This window comes from Streptopelia decaocto (assembly GCF_964273445.1).
Source record: "Streptopelia decaocto genome assembly, chromosome: 14".
NCBI classification, from domain to species: domain Eukaryota; kingdom Metazoa; phylum Chordata; class Aves; order Columbiformes; family Columbidae; genus Streptopelia; species Streptopelia decaocto.
The window spans coordinates 12972960-12993806 of record NC_138669.1 but is presented as its reverse complement, the minus strand read 5'-3'; the positions used below and the strand labels follow the sequence as shown (position 1 = coordinate 12993806).

The 20847-nt window shown below is 42.7% G+C and overlaps 1 protein-coding gene across 2 annotated transcripts in view; it reads left to right on the top strand.

The window, feature by feature from the left end:
• Window positions 1-472: 472 nt before the first annotated feature.
• Window positions 473-20847, top strand: part of PTPN1 (protein tyrosine phosphatase non-receptor type 1) — a 38394-nt gene continuing 18019 nt past the window's right edge. The window contains exon 1 of one of the 2 annotated variants that reach the window (XM_082065246.1): window positions 473-681. In XM_082065246.1, coding sequence (XP_081921372.1) covers window positions 508-681 — 174 coding nt within the window. In that variant the 5' untranslated portion in view covers window positions 473-507. The remainder of the gene's footprint in view (window positions 682-20847) is intronic. The other variant, XM_082065245.1, reaches the window with a different exon arrangement.

The following is a 20847-nucleotide window of genomic DNA, read 5'->3' as shown; positions in this document are numbered from 1 at the left end:
GACCCTCTTGCCGCAGACAAAGAGCTGGAAAACACGACTCGAGCCCTTCCTCGGGCTCAGAAACCAGACGACGCCAGCCCAGGGCCCAGAGAGCTGCTTCCCCAGCCAGATCCCGTTGCCGAGCACAGGCCGGGACTCCCCGCTGCCACCTCCGGCCTGCGGCCCGCCAGCCCCGCCGGGGCCGCCCTACCTGTCAGCGCGGCCGGGGCGGGACGGCTGCGGCGGCCGCGGCTGCAGAAGGGGAGGACGCCCCCGAGCCCGCCCCGTGTGCCGCCGCCGGCAGCTCTGCGCCGGCCTGTCGCCTCAGGGCCCGCGGGCCAGCAGCCCCCGGGGCCGGCGCTGCCTGACGCGGGCGGTGCCCCGCGGCCGCTCCACAGCGACCATCGCTGCCCGCCGGCGCCGCGCGCTGCCCGCTCCCCACCTCCCGCCGCCCCGCGGCCCCTGGGCCGCCCCGGACGTCGCGTCGCCGGGGCTGCGTAGTTCCGGCGGGGAGAAGGGAGGGGTGACATGCAGAGCGGGCGGCCGCGGCCTCGGGAGCAGCTGGAGCCGGAGCTGCCGGAGCGGCGGGCGGGAGCGGCAGCGGCGCTGGGGGGCCAGGCCTGGCGCGGCGTCCCCACCATGGAGATCGAGAAGGAGTTCCAGCGGCTCGACCAGGCCGCCAGCTGGGCCGCCATCTACCAGGTGAGGGGCAGACGGCTGTGCCCGGCGCTCGGGGGTAGCGCGCTTCCCCTCAGCCTCTCTCAGCCGCCGCCCGGCTCTGCCCTCCCCACCCTGCGGCGTGTCTGTGCCCCGGCTGCCGACGGCCCAGCGCCGCCCGCCGCCTCCCCGCTCTCCCTTCCCCCTTCTCCCTTCCCTCCCGCTGTGCCCGGCGCTGGGGGCAGAGGGGGCCCCGCGCTGCTGTTCCCCCGGAGCAGAGCCCCTCTCACCGCCTGGCGTGGGCGGGCGGCGCCCCGGGGACACCGCTCCGCGGCGGGGGCGGCCGGCTGCACCCGGGCGTGCGGGCGGGAGCGGGGCTGCAGCCCGGGATGCGGGCGGGAGCGGGGCTGCACCCGGGATGCGGGCGGGAGCGGGGCTGCAGCCGGGCGTGCGGGCGGGAGCGGGGCTGCGGGCGGGAGCGGGGCTGCAGCCCGGGATGCGGGTGGGAGCGGGGCTGCGGGCGGGAGCGGGGCTGCAGCCCGGGGATGCGGGCGGGAGCGGGGCTGCAGCCGGGGCTGCGGGCGGGAGCGGGGCTGCAGCCCGGGATGCGGGCGGGAGCGGGGCTGCAGCCGGGGCTGCGGGCGGGAGCGGGGCTGCACCCCCGCCGAGCGGGCCCGGCAGGAGCTGCCTCCGCCAGAGCCCCCACCGCGCTCCGCTGCTCGCTCCGGGCTCCCTGGAGCTGAGCACGGAGGTAGATTCCTAGTAACCATTTAAAACTGCCCCCTTCCTAACCTTGAGGGGGTAGATCTAACTATCGTATTTGTGGGGGTTTTTTAGCAGAAAAAGATGGGCAGCTTTGCATGCATGTAGCCTTTCAGTCACTTTAACAATAGAACAGAGCCTGAAAAAGGCTTGTTAGTAATACTTGTGTGGTTATCTGGTGCTGTTTTTTATTATTTAGTTTAGTGCATTTAGATGCTATTTTGGTGACATTTTAGAAAACCTGTGTGGCAAACGAGAACGCTCATAAGAATATTTGCTGACTGGATCCAGCTTCACATGTACAAGCAAAAGGAATTAGGGCTTTTCTCCTTAAAACATTCTTTGTGCGTTTATCCAAAATGAAATGTAAGAGAAGATGAAGTACGCAAATGGTTGGGTGGATGCGTTCAGTCAGATCAGGCAGCGTTGCTGTTTAAGCTGGTATATCGCATATACTAATGAGTTTTAAGTTTCTATTTGCAACACAAGTTGAGCTTTGCTTCCCTTTCAGTATGGATTTCTCTGGCAATAGACTTTTAAAAGAAGGAGTTGAGTTTTATAACAGTGAAATAAATGAACTCCAGTTTCAGAATCACAACAGGCAAGTTTTAAAAGTAGTAGCTTGCAGGATGAGCAGCTCCATTTTTTTGGCACATAGAGAACAAGCATGCAATTTTGAGCATGCTTTTCCGAAGGTCAGGTTTTTGTTAGAGTACTTAATTTCCCGCAGAGTTTCAGTGCTTGCTAACTGTATCAGTTGAAAGTCATGTGCATATATGACGTTATGTTTTCGCTAAGCTGTTCTTGACGATTTGTTTGTTGCAGGCTTAGTGCTCACAAAATGATTGTGAGTAACGTGGCTCTGTAATGGAGGTGCTGTATTTCCACGGATACTATTTAATTGCATAAATGAAATGTGTAAGGAGAATGAGGGACCGTGGCGTATTTTTAATGTGGGATCAGCATTCAGTGATATTTTTGTCCTGCTTTCTTTGAATGATGTAACTCAGTAGCCTGCTCAGACTATGGCACAGCACGAGGTTTCATTGAGGACTAAAATTCAACCTAAAAAACAAAAAAGAGACTAAAGTGATTCTTTGACTTGTATCCAACTATTGACAAGCACAAGAGGTGGGGTTTTGCTTGTTCTGTCTTTTTTATTTGTTTTTTTTTCTTAAGATTGATTAGTAACTATGTGCATCTATGTCATGTAACTCAACTGCATCCTGCTTTTAAATATCAGCTGTTGAAAATGACATCTTGGCAGATCATGTACATCTGGAAGAACAATGTGCTTCACTATAATCTGTGCTTTTGATGTCTGGGCTGTGACATTAACAATGCAGTTTTCCTACAAATACCATTTTTTGACTGAAGAATGGAGTAAGTAGAATAATGTATGTTATTGGTGCTGAAAAGTTTTCTCCCAAGTTAGTTGTACCACAGGCTTCCAGTATCTGGTGTCAAGAATGTAGCGGCTAAACTCCAGAAATGTTCACCCGTATTCCGAGTGAAGCATAATGCAATTTATTGACAGTCGCTTCCTCTTGTTTCTTGGCTAAATCTATTATCTAGAGATATACAACCGCAAGGTATCTAGGGGAGGAATTATGAATACTACAGGGAGACTTGTCTGGGATCCACGTGACTTCGAAAGTTTAAAATTGTCCAGGCTTCTTTTTTTTTGGACAAGGGGAAGCTATGTTCAGCTATGATAATAGTACAGTTGTCAAAGAAAAAAAAATAATTACTTCTTTTAAGCATAAATAATTGCACAATGGAGACAAAAACATTTCAAAATGAAGACATTGTGTAGGTGATTCTGTGACAATCGTGTCTTGGGCGCTGCATGCTTAGCATAACTGGTCTCTGCTGCAGCTGGTCAAAACAGGGTGAACGCTGATGAAGTTGTCCATGTTTTGTTGGTTTTGTTTCCTTGGGTTTGTTTGGTTTCTAAGGTCCAATACTGTCCCTTAATTTTGTCTAGATTTCCTTGCTACATGAACTATGAGATCCCACAAAATTTTTTCAGAGACCCAACAGATAAAAAGGACTGGTCCGGTTCTGGCCATTGGTTTTATTGTAGAGAAACATACTTAGAAGATGCCTAGTAAAATGAGACCTGATGTAGGCATAAGGTAATTCAAATTAAAGTCCTCCTCCAGAAAACCGTAAGTTAAAGGAAAATGGACAGCAGATTAAATATGAGCTTTGCAATGTGTTACTGTGGTAAAGGTATGCAACAGAAAACAAATGCTTAAGGGTAAGTGAATGATACGCACCCTGCATAAATATCATTGGAAGCATCAATAGGAATGAAAAGCATTCACTCTGGAGATGTCACAACAAAAAAGCAATAGCCCAAAGCTAAGAAAAGCACTCTTTAGGCTTGCTGTTAGAGCAGGAGAGAAAAAGAGGTATTTGTCCAGAATATCAAAGGAACATTGGATTTTCATTTGCTCGCCGTGAGTGCAATATCCGGTTTTCATAGTAATTTTATATGCAGAAGTCTTTGGGAATTTTAGGAGGTATCTTAGTTTCTAGCTTCTTAGACGTGGTGATAGATAGTATCTTGAAAACACAACCCTCAAGTACAGGTAGAGTTGCTTCTAGTGTTTATATAAACTAGATAGTGTTGACGTTAGTATGTTGGCTAATGATACTGACTTTGATGTGCTTATCAGTAACAGTAAAGACACCTCTTAATTATTTACTGAAGTACCATTCAGCGGGAGATCCCATACGGTGTGGCTGGAGGCAGAGCTGACTCCTGGTTTTACAGAAACATCTCTGGGACAGCTCATACAGTTTGCCATGTGAAGGTAGCAAAATTAAACTAAAATGTGCACTCTTTTCTAATGCTTATAGTCAGTAGAATATAAAGTAAAAAGAACTGGGTACAGTCTAGACTTTCAAATATGTTTGCGAGTATACTGAAACCAGAACTAACTATACTGCTGTGTGTGCTCTGGAAAGCTGAAGTGCAGATACAGTTTGGTTTGAGGCTTGCGAGAGACATATAACTGTTCTCAGTTTCTTTATTAATTTTTGAGGGTATTTTAAGCTAATATTAATGTGAATGTTACTTTTTTCCCCAGACTTCTCTAAACTAAATTAAAATCCTAGAAATTATGGAAGTTAATAAGCTTTACTCAGATTACGGGAGGAAGATATAAAACTGTCATGGATATTTTGGATCTCTGTCAAGAGAGGAAAGCCATGGGAAGATTTTTATGTATTCACTGTCTCTGGACAAATATTTGTAGAATATGTAGATAGATTTTAATGTGGAGAGTAAACTGTGAAATGGTTGACCCTGTAGATGTATAATAGTGTGGTTGTGTTGTGTATTTAAAGTAAATGAACAGGAAATTCTGCTAGTGTTTTTGGTTTATAAACTGCAGTGGGGGTTCAGACTTTGTGCTGCTGCACTCTGTAAGATTTGGGTCACTCTTTTGCTCTGGTGCTAAAAAACTTTAAACTTCTTTGCAGCAGATAAATTGTGGCATGAGCATGACTTATTATAAATGCATCTTTGTGCTTTATTCTGCCAGTTCTTGCTACTTGAAAGTGCAGGTCTCTGCATGCATGCCTTGCCACTTCTTAATTCATGCTATGTTGATTCATTCGAGGCTTAGCTTAATTGGCTCTGGTTATGGAAAGCTAGTTTAGAATGATGGTTTCAGGGAGTCTCTTTTGTTTATTCCTTCAATACAGCTAAAGATAGTCCATGTTTTCCAGTGCTCTACAGCCACTGAATCTTGATACAAGTGCCTTTTGTAGAAGGACGGGCAAATGATGATGAAGTAGCGAAGTCTCTGTGGCTTGCAAAGTCAATATCCTCTCTGAAAACCTGAGTTTACTCTCAATGGCAAGTGACAGTGCTGTGGTTTGTGTCATTGAGGATGTTTCGGGCTGCCCTCCTGCATTGGTTGGTTATGCTAAGTTTTTCATATCAAGACCAATTGTGTCTACTGATGGTGAATTTGAGATAGCGCAAGTCCTGTTATATGGAGCTACTGAGCCACTTAGTTTTGCTTGTTTTTCAGAGTTTAAGTACTTGAATCCAAATATCCTGTGATAGCATTGCTGTAAGCAGAGCATTGAAAAATGGAACATGTGGCGGCTTATTGTTATGGGGATACCATTTGCTAAATGAAATGATACAGTGTGCAGACAGTGCTACACCTGCTTCTGAGCACCTGCAGGAGGTTTGGATGGTTTTACTGTGTTCTTTCACATGTTACTTGCTCCTCTTTCTTTGCTCTAAGGGTATGTATATATAGAAGGAAAATGACAGTTAAGGAGAATGCAGTGTTGGCCACGTGCCAAATGATGTTAAATTCAAATAGAAATAGCCCTTGTAAGTAAAGTGTGGTAGTGGTAGACCAAGTATTTTTGAAACTAAAATAACTTTATAAATATTCTGAGTAGGTTTGAATTAGTTCATCCTATAGTTAACTGAACACTAAAATGAAATCTTTTCTTGTAATACTTGCTTTGCAAATGGACTTTCTCCAAGGGTTCTCTTTAGCTGAGACTTGCTTTACACTGAAATATCGCTGCTCGTTTCTTGTAAATGTGCGAATCCTCAGGTTTTAGATTAGTGTCACTAGCATGACATAATAATCTATTTGAACTGTGAATTTAATCTCATTAAATATCTAAGGATACTAACTGGTTCCTTGAAATTCAGAATTCCTGTATGATTCATATTATAAGTCTTTTAATTAAAAGAAAATGGAGGAGGAAAAAAAATCTGTCAAAAGGGGTAAAAGCTTGAAGTCATGCTGTTGCTTGTACTCAGTGAATGTGAGAATCGGGTGGGTTGTTTCAGTCACCAGATATGCCACTGAATTTTTCTCATCATCAAATGAACTAGTTTTTCTCTAGTCTCACCATTTGCAAAATGAGATTTATATTCAACACAGTGTTAGAGAGCTTGGTTGGTTTTTTTAAACCACAAAATTACTTTTCTGCCTTTTGTAGCACAGAAGGGAAGAAACAAAAAACATCTACAGTATCAGTATTCTGTTACTGGTAATATATTAAGTAGTTTTCTAGCAGGGTTTGGGGTTTATGTGTTTAAGTTCTTTTAAAAAGCACTTGCAGATTTGGTTAGCGCCACGGGACAAAAGCTCAGCTCCTGGAATGCTTCGGGCAGCTCAGCATCTCAGGAGGATTTGCTTCTGTGACCATCGTCTGCCTTGCAGTTTTGTTGTGCTCTTTTGCAACAGAGGCCTGTTGTCCAGCACCGCAAGGGTTAACTGCTCTGCATGGAGTGAAAGCTTCTCAAACTGGGAGCTGAGTAGGAGGCTTATTACCAGCAAATTCATCAATACTTGAAAATTGAATATTGTGCCAGAAACCTAACAGATTAACAAAACAAACAAACAAACCCCAGCCCCTTGGCTGAAGTGGTTAATTAGAATGTTCCCAAGTCTAGGATTTCAGATTAAAGTTTACTTAATTCTGCTTATTTCTGAAATGCTGCTTTGGAAAAAGGTTTGTAAAAACAGAGAGGCAAGACAAACATTAGAGGATTGACTGAGGTTTTGTGGCACCCTCAGTGCTGATCTGAAGTGCTGTCAGCGTTCAGACGTTTTACAGAATTACATAAATGTTATTTTAAAAATATTAGACTGAACTAGAACTATCAGACTAGAATGTTTGTATCTGCACCTCTGTAAAAGTGCGTCCAGCATCCCTGGCAGAGGAAAGCAGCCCTAGCCAACAATGTGTGCATTTATTCCTAAAACAACCAACTTTATGAAAATGTAGAAACAGATTTTGTGCAGTATTCAGAATTAATAATGTAAACTTGATCCGATCCGTAAGCTTTGATGTTTACAGCACTTACCATTGAGATTATTTATTTTTTTCTTTAGTCATTGGTCAACTCGTTTCATGTTGATTTGCACAAGAAACATGTTTCTGTTGATCTTTCTGGTGCCAGTAGACATGCCCTTGCTGGTTTGGCTGGGAGAGGCACTTGATACAGCATCAGAATGCCTTTGTGTGCTCACTTTGTAGATCATGGAGTACAAACGCCAATTCATTTTCTACCAAACCCTGTGAATTTAGATGTGCTTTTTCTCTCACCCACGCAAAACACAGCTAAGGTTCAACAGCTTCCCTATCATATTATGCTAAGAAAAAGTGATAAAAGTGGTTCTTGGAAATGCATGTGATTCTGCTAATAGTGATAGCTGCTCTACTTTCGAATTGTGTTTGTGCTTTCTGCATTTGAGAAAAAAGGTTCCTAGGGCAGCAGTGAAAAATGTGGTGTCCTTGTTGGGAAGGAAAATGAGCATCATAGGAGACTTTTGGAAAGGTTTTTAATTTTCTTTATTTTTTCTTATTTCTAAGTCTGTAGATTCTATTTCCATATGCTTTCACCTTGCACAATACTTTATCCTAGAATAGGGACTGATAAACGTATTATTTCCATAAGTTTTATTGGTCATGGAGTTATGAGCTGGTGAGGGGCCACTACTTATGGAAGCAACATAAATACAGGCAGCTTACTTGAGAGCTCTGTGGTTTTAACTGTTGCAGCTAGAGTCTTTATATGTTTTTCAACTCCATATGTCTCAGCTCTTGGTTGTTGCGGATGCTTTGGGAACACGTGGTTCAAGGGGTAAAAAGTCACCTTGAGCACTGGGGGTTAAGACATCAATGATGAGATTGACTTGTCTCAGCAGCTGTTAAGAGATTGGTAAATCAGATTTGAATCGTGTGGTGTGGTCTTTTTCCTGTACTTAAAAACTGTTTTAAGTTTCTTCTATGTAAGTAGAGATAGGAAATAAAGCAACTACAAAGCAGGTTTTGCATTCTGCCAGTATATGCAGTTACAGACAAACTGCCGGTCTGAGCGTAGAGCTGTGCAGATCTCACTGCAAGCAGGGAGAAACTGGCCCCTATGGGAAGAAAGCTCACTATATTTTTTTGACTAAAATAATTGCTTGTCAAAAATACTAGTAAATAGTACTATTTTGAACATAAAGTAGCTGTTCTGTTTGTGATCTTTCAGGTGCTTTTTCTTGTATCTCAAGTTCACAGAATTTTACGCTACTCTGTGAAGTGCTTGATTCATCGAGTACTTGATGCTGTGAGGCGTTCTACAAAAGACACTCTGTTTCTCCGATTCTTTATATTTATTTGGAACAAGAACAAGCGTTCTACACATAAAGAGGAATGTTCCCATAACCTTCTTCCCTTGTGCACATTTGAAGGAGAATTGCTTGTTTATATCATTTCTAATCCCACAGTAACAGGTTACAATAGCATAAACAGTGTGACCTTTTAATGTGATCACAGGAAGTAAAATGTGAAATCTATTTTAAAAATGCATCTTCGACTAAGGAAGAGTGTACTTCCTTTTTCTGACGGGAAAAATAACCCATACTGGTTCAGAAGATCTCGATGCCATTATACTGTGTAAGGCCCGTTTTTCCCACTATCTTCTGTACAGTCATTGCAGCGGCTCGAAGTGGGACTGAACCTGTGCCATCCTTGTGCAGAGCTGCACATCCTTGCTCTGCATTGCACAGGGATAAATGACTAAAGATGAGGCTACTGGAAAAACAGAACTCTGACACGTGCAAGAGCTTTTGGTAAGAGGAACTTCTTTTGGAAAGAAGGCAAGGATGCGTCATTGGAGCAAGAACCAGAAAGATACTACGTAGCATACACATATACAGATTTCAGAAATTTTCTGAATATTTTGAGAAATCGAAGAAAAATGGGGAGTGTTTTAACCAGCAAAGGAAGGGGGTGTGGACAGTTACCCAGCTTTCAAAAATGTTCTTGTTTATTCCCTTTACAGTTTAATTAAGTTAGAAAGCAACATTGTCACTTGTGTCTCAAACTTCTGACAACAGAGAATTTTCACATGAAATCACAGTTGCTACCTAGAACTGCGCAGTGCCCAGTGGTGTCTGTAGGGCGACATGAACAAGAATCTTGCTTCAACTTGTACAGTGTTTTCATTCCCAATATTGATAACTTCTCAGAATCAGCCTCAAGAGTCTCATGACCAGAGCAGTTCTGCCCTTGTACTGTTTCAAAACCATGGTAGTAAAAAAGTGAAGGACAACACATGTTGGGAACCAACAAACTCATCTTCTTTATCCTTGCACCTTACAACCTTAGCTGTGGTTGAATTGGTAGTGTGCTGAAAAATGCAATATGGAGTGGGGGGACATTGGTGGTTTGATTTGTGTGTGAGCACTATTACATAGACAGCTCATGACTGGTTTCCCTTTAGATAGCGATTGCTTTCAGTTCTTGTGCAATGAGCACCCTGATGCCGGGCAGCTGGGCTGTGGAGGAGTGTGTGGGGACTGGCCCTGGTGGGTGCTGGGCAGGGGCTGGGGCCGGGGGGTTCTGAGCAGCCAGCGGTCACACAGCGCAGTGCGCTTGGCTGTGTGCACACAGCTCAGAACAGAGCCATTTGGGGGCTGCCCCCAGGTTCTGCAGCTTGTTTGTTCCGTGTCCATCAGGCTCGTTTTGTTTTCAGCCGAGGTGAAAGACTGGAACAGGAGGTTGAAAATATGTAAAATCTTTACAGCTGCTAAATTACTGGATTTATTAGCCGACATGAGAGCATTAGTGGAGAGGTCTAATCTTACAAGTCTTTTTAAAGCTTGTTAAGAAGCAGGCAGAGCAGAAAGACCTTGTGGAAACTACTGACTAATGCCTTATTTGTCATCGATTTCTTGTTTATAGCTTATGTAAAGTTATACAGAGCTTCTGTTAGGAGCCGAGTCCATTATGCTGGGCTTTACTTGATAGCTTTATACAGTCCAATCTACAGGTTACTTTGCTGTGACTGTAGGACAGCAGGAAATTCCTTATTTGTGTCTGCTAAGTTGGCTCCCACATAAAGTGGGGATTTGGGGCAGTAAAACTGTTATGTGCTTATTATCTTTTTTAGGAGTAGCTAAGTAAGTTAATATTACTACGTAGTTAGAAGCAAGCACTCAAACATTTATTGTTTTCATGTAATTATGTCTACATCTTTAGGGTTTTCTTGTACTACAGTCTTTGCTAATAATGCGTTCTCCATGTAAAACTATTTCTCTACACACAAAATTCTACCTTGGAATGCTCAGAGAAAATCTTCTAATCTTCTAGTAAAAATGCTTTGCCCTCAGCACTGTTTAAGAGGAGGTACTTTTGTGTGATTCTAATAGTAAAAAACCTTTAGTTAGGGGTCAGTGCTCAGAAGCCTTCGATGTAACAGTCTTTTGGGGGTAGGGGAACAAAAGGGATGTGATGGGGTGAAGGGCGTTTTAAAGGCATTTGGAAGGTACTGCGTTTTATACTTGTTTGTGGTTTTTTTTCCATAAGTGTTCCAGACATGTGCTAAGACTGCAAATGAGAGTTTGAGGTATCCACCAAATGGTAAAGGATGGTTAGTCGAGACCGATAACTGAGTGTGGCTGGCAGCAAGGGGAGCACGGTGAGCAGGAGCCTTGCAGGGAGCGCGGGGTTGGCTCCAGCGCCGGGCCGGGGCCGCAGGACCCCGTCGTGCCGTTCCGAGGGGATGCTGTCGCTAGAGAGGGACGTGTTATGACAGTCGCGTGGCTTTGCTAAATCAATGGGTGTTCTCAGAATGAACTATTTTAAACTAGCAGTATTAGTAGATGCGTGAAGTGGCAAAACTGTTTATCTCATCTGATCCAGGCAAACTTACTTTCACTCACAAATCTGTTTCATTAGCACAGGAGGGATTACATGGTCCTTTGAAGGCCTAGCTTGTTGAGTTTTGCAGGCTTTTTCATGCACTGGAATCCAGAGTGCTAATCTGTCCTGCGTTGGGATGTCTGAGGAAGCTCGTCGTGGTTACGTGATGTGCTGCTTTAACACTGACGGTTGTTTTTTAAACCCTCATTCGCTTTTAGATGGGGAGATGACCTGTGGAGCGGGGCTGAAAGCTCTCCCTCACTGCAGTGACAGTTAATACAGTCTCTGGTAGCACAGATTGGTTCTGTCAGTGTCATAAATTATTGCTTTGCAGCTTGGAGAAATAACAAAATATAGAATACATTTTAGCATTTAAGGTCTGGCTGGTTTGGGGTTAAGGGAGGGGTTGTATCCTTTCCACAGGAAGTTCTCGAGCTTGTTGGCCATAGGTAGATTTTCTTACACGTTGTCTTTTGTGAAGACATACTCTTATTTACCTTTCCTGTGTGAGAAGGCTTATACACACTAGAAATTATGCTTATGATGAGTAAAATGCAGTATCAAAATCCACTGTGACTAGAGACTTAATATGCATTATTATTTGTGTGTGAAGGGCAGCTAGTAAAGCAAAGCACTTAGAAACCTACCTGAAATCTAAGTAGCTTAACTTCTCTGAAATGTCAGTTCAGTAAATGTTAAATCTCTGCTGTCAGCATTTAAGGGTTAAGTTTCTCTTTCCAAAAAAGTATCGATTTTTCTCTTTGTATTTTTTTTTCTTAGAACAGTTTACTACTGTGGAAGTAGTTGCGTAAACATTCAGCTGTAAGTGCAACTTGTGTTAAACCTTGGCGTGGCGCAGGGGTGCGCAACCCCGCTGTCCCGGAGCCACGTGGAGCCCGCACAGGCTGTTCTGTCCCCTCATTTCATCAACCAACACGCCTGTGCTTTTGTGACGTGGGCTGTTGAGCGCCTGGCAGGTGAACAGATGTGTGGGTTTGTGTTTGGGGACAGGGGAAGTGGCACCCGCATTTGACTTATCCACAAAACTGTGTTGGGTCCATAGATCGTGAACTGATCACCTCGGCTTTAGAAAGCTCCAAGCTTTAGTATTAAACTAGCGTAGCTTAGATTGGTTTCCTAGACACGTATTAGACAGTCGTGAGAAAACAGGAGTATCCTAATTCTGCTTTATCTAACATCTGTTTTCAGCAGTACTGTTTGTGCCTAGCAGGTTTTTGTGTGCATTGCAGTAACTTGGCAACCTGTAGGTTGCACCATTCCATGAATTCAGTGTGCTTTTCACCATCGCGAAAATTTTCCTTTCCAAATTTGAATATTATAAGTACGGCAAAGTGGGCATCTGTGATTATACCATGTTCAACAGATCCCGGCTGAAACAAACTGTTCATGCAAATTTGCAATCCGGTGTGTTTCTTCAAATCTCAGTGCAAAAGTCTTTCCTGAAATTAGGTTAAGAAAGGATACTTGTAACTTTTCTTCTGGGAATAGTAGTTAAACAGTTACAGCTACTTAAAGTTCCTAAATACAGATTTGGGTAATATGCTGGAAAACGTAACCGCTGAAAATGTGACTATTTGCTGCTTCTGTTGTGGGAGCAGAGCTCATGTTTGGCCTTCCTCTGCAGGCAGAGGCATGAACGTGGTTTGTGCAATCCTGTTAATTGTACATTCTCTGTAAACTTGAATCTCATTATGTTAGAAATGGTAAAAAGGTTTTGGTAATGGTGTCATAAGTATGTTTTGGGAGAATGAATCTTCAGTTCCATTGCCTGTGTTCTTATTGATGGCCAACATTCTTATGCCATAGATTAGATCTTGCTGGGATTTTGTATTATACCATAATTTGTAGGGAAGAAACAGAACGCAGGAGGGAAACCCACTTATATTATGGGGCTGGTACCTGTTGTAACGTATGATTCGTCATTTGGAATGAACAGGGTTTATCGATACATACATCTAGTAATTCCCACTCACACTTTAAACTTTAAAACTGCGTCTTAAGCAAGCCAGTAAAGCAGCGTATGGTACAAACATCGTCAAGGAAATGAAGTTTACCACTAAATAAGATGTAGAAATGTTTTTTTAATAGGTAATGCAGAGTTCACAACTCCCTATTTAACAGTCCCTGCTGCTTCCTTCCCTGGGTGTTTTAGTTCTGCCTCCACGTGTAAGCTCAGAGCTTGGAGAATTTTGATGGAATTAATAAAAAGTTGAAAATATGGCTGTTGCCTGCCCCGTGCTATTGTAAATACAAAAATAATACGGCACGGTCTGAGATTTTTATGTTACAGTAGTTTTTCATAATTGTATCTAGAACAAGTAGATTTAAAAATATGCTGTGGCCAATAGCAATAGAATTCAAGAAACTATTCTCTTACCTTTCTTATTTATAAAAATACTAATACAAAACCTGGTGTAATATCTATAAACCGAAAATGTGATGGCTTAAATGTGACTTAATTTGTGAATGCCAATTTTAAATGCACTGTGATAATGCCTGTTCCTCCTCATCCTTCATTCTTCATCACTGGTACACCTGTTCCTGCGGAGGCTGCAGACATGTGGTGCATCTGGTATAGAGCCACCTATGTTTTAATTTTAAAATCCTGGGGTGGATTAGAAGGGGGTGGTCAGTAGGTCAGAGAGGTTCTCCTGCCCCTCTGCTCTGCCCTGGGGAGACCACACCTGGAATATTGTGTCCAGTTGTGGCCCCTCAGTTCCAGCAGGACAGGGAACTGCTGGAGAGAGTCCAGCGCAGCCACCAAGATGCTGAAGGGAGTGGAGCATCTCCCGTGGGAGGAAAGGCTGAGGGAGCTGGGGCTCTGGAGCTGGACAAGAGGAGACTGAGGGGGGACTCATGCATGGGGATCAATATGGAAAGGGGGAGTGTCAGGAGGATGGAGCCAGGCTCTTCTCGGTGACAGCCAATGACAGGACAAAGGGCAATGGGTGCAAACTGGAACACAGGAGGTTCCACTTAAATTTGAGAAGAAGCTTCTTCCCGGTGAGGGTGTCAGAGCCTGGCCCAGGCTGCCCAGGGGGGTTGTGGAGTCTCCTTCTGTGCAGACATTCCAACCCGCCTGGACACCTTCCTGTGTAACCTCATCTGGGTGTTCCTGCTCCATGGGGGGATTGCACTGGATGAGCTTTCCAGGGCCCTTCAACCCCTGACATGCTGGGATTCTGTGATTCTGTTAATTCTTATCCAAGCATGCTCAACGTTGGCTTGCCACTACTTCTGCCATGTAAATTCAAAGAAACATTATAGAAAAAATAGTGATAAGTCTCTAAAGTCTGAATAATCTGCTGCTGTTGCATTTGATATGGTGACAGTATTGTGCTGTGAAGGCTAATTTAGTAGGTTTCTGAGAGGGAAATAACCTTTGGAACTCTTATAATATGCAAACTAATTAGAGGTTACAGTGAACACAGCTGTTTCTGCCAAGCTGACTAAGCTAGGAATTCAACTTACTATTTTTAGGCAGCTTATAATGTCTCTAGTTGTCAATGGTACCCATGTTGTTAATTTAAAAAAAATACATTAATGTGTGTTTATCATGCTGAATATCTAGGTAAAATAAACATTTTTAGTGCAACCTGTCCATTACTTTTTAAATTGAACAAACAATGTGGATATACAGACACAACGGAACACTTCAGGTGGCATGTGGGCTGTGTTAACACTAAAATCATGTCCATGACTTGTATGAATTCAAACTGAAGCTTCCTCAGAGGCAGAGGCATGAGCCCTGGAATGAATTAGTTGTTGTTTTCTGGAAATCGTTTACATATAATGGGTCTGGCATACATATTCCCGCTTTTCTTGCCCTCCAAGAAAGTTGCCTTTCTCCCTTATACAATAATTTCTTGCATGTTGTTGTTTGCATTCTAGATGCTTTTCTGTTGCTCCTTGAGATACTGTACAGATCCTATAAAAATTACTATAAATTCTATCCTGAAACCTAAAAATGATTGCAGTTAACTGCACTTCTGCAGACTATGAAATAACTGCACTAATAAAAATTTCGAAAGCAGTGCTGGTGGAGCTTACTTTGTGTAAAGTGCTTACAGTTATACACGATATTGTCAAGATTAACTTCAAAATTACGTTCTGAACTGGTTTATTTTTCCTGGTAAGCTGTACTTGGTGGCTTTGGCAACTATTACTGGATAAGCAAGAGCTTTCCTCAAAATCCGTGTGTACTGAACAGACATACCTCATGCAGAAATTTGTTGCTTTTAAAAAAAAGAGTCAGTCTAATTTTAACATAACATATGGCGAGCTGGTGTCTAAAACTACTTTAACTGGCTGTACTTTCTAAAGGCATATATAACTAGTTTAACTTGAGATAAGAATTAAGGCTTAGTAAAACTACTTGAATTCCTCTTTGCTTCTGTTAACACCAATAGCTTGCTTACTCTGTCCTCTAAATTACAGTAAAGACCTGAATTTACTTGCAGTCAGTGTTGAGTGTAGAAGATGACGCTTGCAAATTAATCCCGTTTTCACAAAATCCTATTTTCACTTCTGGTTTTCATGATGGTGAGAGACTTTCAGACCAACTCAAATCAAGAAAATAAGAACTAGGCAAACTCCAGAAGTTCTTATTCCTAAGTAATAATCCTCTCGTTTCTGGTTTTATGTCATGGTGGCAAACAGGCTATTGACGGTTCATCCAGAAGTGCTTTTGTATTTAGAAAGATTTGTGAAGGAAACGTGTGATTTCCAGGCTTGGCTCCCGTGGCTGAATGGTGTCCGCTTCCAGTGACAGTTCTTTATTCTATAGTGCTAATGATGGGGTAGGGAAGATAATGTAAAACTTTCTTCCCTTGCCTCTGGGGAGCAGGGAAGACAAAAGCATTCCTACAAGAGCCTACCAAAATTGCTTGGAGAAAGAGTCTCCCTTCTGAAAGGAGAAATCTATAGTTGTTCCAACACAGCTGTCAGCCCAAGAGCCCGACAGCGAAGTGGTTGGATTCCTAAAATGGAAGTGAGAAACATTGACTCTTAAGTTAGAAACCTAATGTGTTCAAGCATTGAGGACGAAATCTAATCCGCTTGGAGAACACAAGTAGCATGCATAATAGCAGCCAAGAGGTGTCTCCTGGCCATCTTCAATGGGTGACTTCAGTAACCGGTGCATTTGCGTTTTTGGGGGACACAATTGGCTATTGGGAAGAGAGGGTAAATCAAAATTACTAGTCCAGCATAAAGGCCTGTCTCTTTCTCACTGAAACCATTCAATGTTCAGCAGTCCAAGCTGATATAAATATTTATTTTGGAATTTAATGCCAGCAACAACAACAACAAACCTGACACTAGAGCATCCAAAGGACAAGGCAGTGATGTGAAAACATGGATGGTATTTTCCTTCATAAGACCTAGAAGGATATTTTCGTAACTTGGAGTCTCTAATGAACTTGAAAGGACTATGTGCGTGCGTATTCTTACATACAGCCTATTTTTTTCCCTTTGCATGCAAATTCTAATGATATGTTAACAGCACAACAAAAATGAATTGGTGATAAATCTCAGAGCGTACAAATTCTCCTGCTTTCTCTACTACTCATTGCATGAACTGTGGGTTCTAGGAGGTGCTGTAAGGTGCCAAGTCAAGTTGAATTTGTGGAGCTTGAAAAGTGAATATGAGAATGATCCTGGAGCACTTCAATTCTTGTTCGGGGAATCGGGGCCCTTTCAGGGATTTGTTCTGCTGTGTAATGTGTGGGTGTCAAATCAAACTCTCTGAAAAATAGAAGTTCTGTATTTCTTCTCTTTTCCACTAGGAGACTTTAAGAATGTGTGTTTAATGTATGTTTAAACCGCTGACAGACAAGTGCACAAATGTTGGTATTTCTTTAAAAAAAAGTAAAAACCAGAAGAACCTTTGTAATCGTATTTTGTTTCTTTGAAGTATTTGTCCTGAGCAAAATGACTGTGATGTTTGTCTATTAAGCAGCTGAAGTGCTGTGCTGTTTGTTTGGCTTTTAGTCAACATACTTTCCAGGAAAAGGTGAAAGGACACAAATACCACAGACGAGTTTCGTTTGTAGTTCAGTAAATGTGAAGTGTATGTTTTAACCTAAAATGAAGTCTCTCTTTAAAAGTCTTCATTGAGGCTCGGTAGAAAGACTCAAACTTCAGCTCCCCAAATGTGCAGGGCTGCTTGCTTTCAGACTTGGGAAGTGGGATATTATTCATCATGACCACCAAAGTTGTTGTGTGGTTGGATGCTCTGGGTCCTTTGGTCACTGTAGTTGTGTCACAGTTCACTTGATGGGCATGTTCATGATCTTCCCAAACAGCAACAGCAGATCCCATACTAAACAACCGCCTGGAGTCTCTCTTTAGGCAGGAGATTATGTTGTCCTATGTTACGTATGTTGGTACAATACCTAGTACCTTAGTGCCATCTCCAATTCCTTGTTAACAGTACTAATAAAAACGCCAGATATTCTGAAAAGGTACATTCTTATTGGTGGGCAGCATGCTCACGAGGTCAAAAATGGGAGATAAGGAAAAAGAATCAGTGAAGAACCGTTCAGCTTTTAACTGATAAGAGCTTGAATGCGTTGCCTGCTGAGGGCGCTCAGGGTGGTAGTGATGGAGGTGGGTCTGGTTGCAGGATGTCAGCTGGATCCAAAATGCTTCATTGTTGTCTTCCAGATGCCAGGCCAAGTTTACCTTCTGAGCAGTAATTCAGTTAAAGGATCTGTTTATTTTTAAACATGACAAGAAGTCAGCAACTGTAGTTTTATTAGGAAAGACATGATTTAAAAAACACTCAACCCACTCCAACAAACAAACCAACCTACAACTCAGAAATCCACAGGTGCCTCTTTGTTCTATTGTTCCAAATTAATGAGACAGTTTGTCAGAGTGGGGAAGAGCAGTGGGGAAAAGACAACTTCAGACGAGTTGTCATACAGCTGACGGGAATGAGTGTAATGATGAGCCAGGTTTTGTGTCTGTTCCGGAGCACAGGCTCTGGTGCCCCGCACCTGAGCAGATCAAGTCACACACGCCTCCTGTGTGAAAGGAGAGGATGGCGAGTTAGGAAATGGAACTGTGTGCCCGTGCTCGTTTACAGGAACATTCTTCTGCTTCAGGGCTTAAATGTGTTTGTTTCAATGTACAGAAATCAATTTACAGGAAGTCGGGCTCGACTGATTCACTTTCTGCATATCGATTTCTGCCTAAAGTGAAACTTCTGATATTAACAAAGCATGGGTTTTGTTTTGGTTTTTTTTAAAGACATCACTTGAAATGACTGAAAATAATAAAGCCTTTTCTCATATTCTTGAAGGTTGTGGTTTTTTAAAGGTGAGATTTAAATCTGAGTGACAAGTATTCTGGGTGATTCCCGTAACGGTGATGAAGTTTACAACTGGTTTGTGCCTATATAGAACAAGAGTTCTCAGTGTTTTCCTGCCTTTATTTCAGTACCTTTTCTCCATCTTCTGAAAATAAATGAGCCACTGCCAGGTAGATAACCTGTTTTCAGGGCTCCGAGAACAGGCTGTCCGTATGTCGGTCATGACAGGTAAAGAACCACCACCCGATGGCAGGTCCTGAGAGAGTGGAAAACTTAGAGGATAATACTAAAGCCTATTCCTTCAGTCTCCGATTCTATTCTGTTAAGGTATAGGGATTAACAAGACCTTTTTTTTCCAGCTCCCCCCTCTTTGTCTGCTGCTTCTGGTTTTAATGCAAAATTAATTTTCACCCTTTTTTTCCTTAGTTTTAATTCTGCAGCATGTAAAACAGCATATAAATCTTTCTGAAATTAGAGGAATTAGGGCGAATTGTTGTTTTACAATGAAAAGGGTTATGATTATTGAAATATGCTATAGATCACTTCACATTTTTGTTTTAGAGAACATCTGTTAAGACACTACCCAGATTAATAATGCAGGGACGCATTAGAGCTCTATTGCATTGAAGTGCAAAAACTTTATATGGAGAGTGAAATATTCTTCAACTTGATTACCAAAACCTCATGCTCATTGACAAAATACTAAGGTAGGCAGGATTGCTTGACTGCTCCAATTTTAACCGAATCAAAACATTTACTGAGCGCCTTTATTATTGAATAGATTTAACACAACTAGTGGTGGTTTTTATACACCTATTACTGTACTTACCACGATTCATATGAAACTCTCCTTAAATCCTTTCTGTCAATATTCTCCTGTAACTGCTCTCAAGCAGCTTTTATTGCTCTTCCAAAAAGTGTAGCCCTTGTTCTAAATAAGTGATCATGGATTGATGATCGTTTTGTGGGTACTTCTAGTTGCCCAGTCATCTTAAAAACTTAACCAGAGAAGCAGGTTTATCCTCTCCACGTGCAGAATATGCATATGCTCTCTAAGGGTTTTCATCCATTGGATTAGCAGGTTAAATTCAGAGCAAAATCCAGATTTTATTTTGCTAATGGTGAAGTGGGTTTTCATAGCCTGATCAAATGCGGGTTACACACACACAAACCACCACAACTTCATCCTTCTGACACAGCTTTTGGATAAACCTGTTACAGATTAAACCATGTCAACATGGCACTGCCTTCTACTATCTTTTGGTAAATAGGATCCTGGCTACCGAGAGATACGGCGTCAATTGGCTGCTCTTAAACAGCTAGTAGGAAGTTTTTAAGCTCAGTTTTATTGTAGATTTTTACAGAAGAAAATACATCTCTATAAGCCAGATATAAAACTTAAAAAATAAATTGGAAATTCACACCTGAATGCCAGTTGTCATAGTGCTATTAACTGTGCCACCCGGGGCAATTAGCTTTCAGCTCATTTCAAGCTGCCCTTGTTGATGAAAAAGGGGCACTGAAAAGCAAGATTCTTACATTTTATTATTTATTATTTTAGTTGGATGAGCTCATGTATTTTAGGATTAAATGGTGATAATGGATTATGTGGGAATTCGGGGTGATAGTACAGTCTTGCTTTCTTAACATTACCCGAGGTTACTAACAGCGTATGTAGAATCTGTGAGAGGGAGCAGAGGATTCTGAGTATAAATAAAAAATGGTATGGTTCCTATTTTGTGAAGTCAGAGCTCCCCTTGAGAGACTATAAACTCTCCGCTGCGGTCCCAAGGGCATCTCTTGTCCTTTTGTTTCCAGTTTGCAACTTGTGATTTGCAGCTTGTCTGAACTCTGCAAAATATCCTGGTGAAGCAGCACAGTGACCTGGTTTTGCTGTGAAGAGGTATGAGAAGCAGCTTTTCTCACCCCTCCTTCACCTTCTAGTACGTACAGTTTTTGTGTCCTCTTTTCCTCCTCTCTGCACCCTCCCTTGCAAAGCCTGCACACGTGGGCTTCACCTCGTCGGTGGGTTTGGGGGTTTGTGTGTGTGTGGCGGTAGCTCTGTAAAAGCCATGATGCTGTTAGGTGGTGCATGAGGTGTCAGAATGAAAATATTAGGTAACTAGGAAAGGAGGGCTGTTTATAGCCACAGCTGTCAGTTTATGGAGCCTGGAACACCCGTTAGGTCAGGAATCACACATTTTTAAACTCAAACAAAACCCATACTGCAAACAAATGAAGGTCTGGATTTGCTGACTTCCTTTGGAGTTGCAGAGCTATCTGGGCTGTCAGTGTACCAGGCTGAGATAAGGTTAAACCAAAACTCTCTCTCTGGAGACCTCGAATGTTTGGGCAAATCAAGATCTGGATCTCATAGGACAAGAGTGACTGAGTTAGAACCTCTTGACGCTTTAAAGAGATGG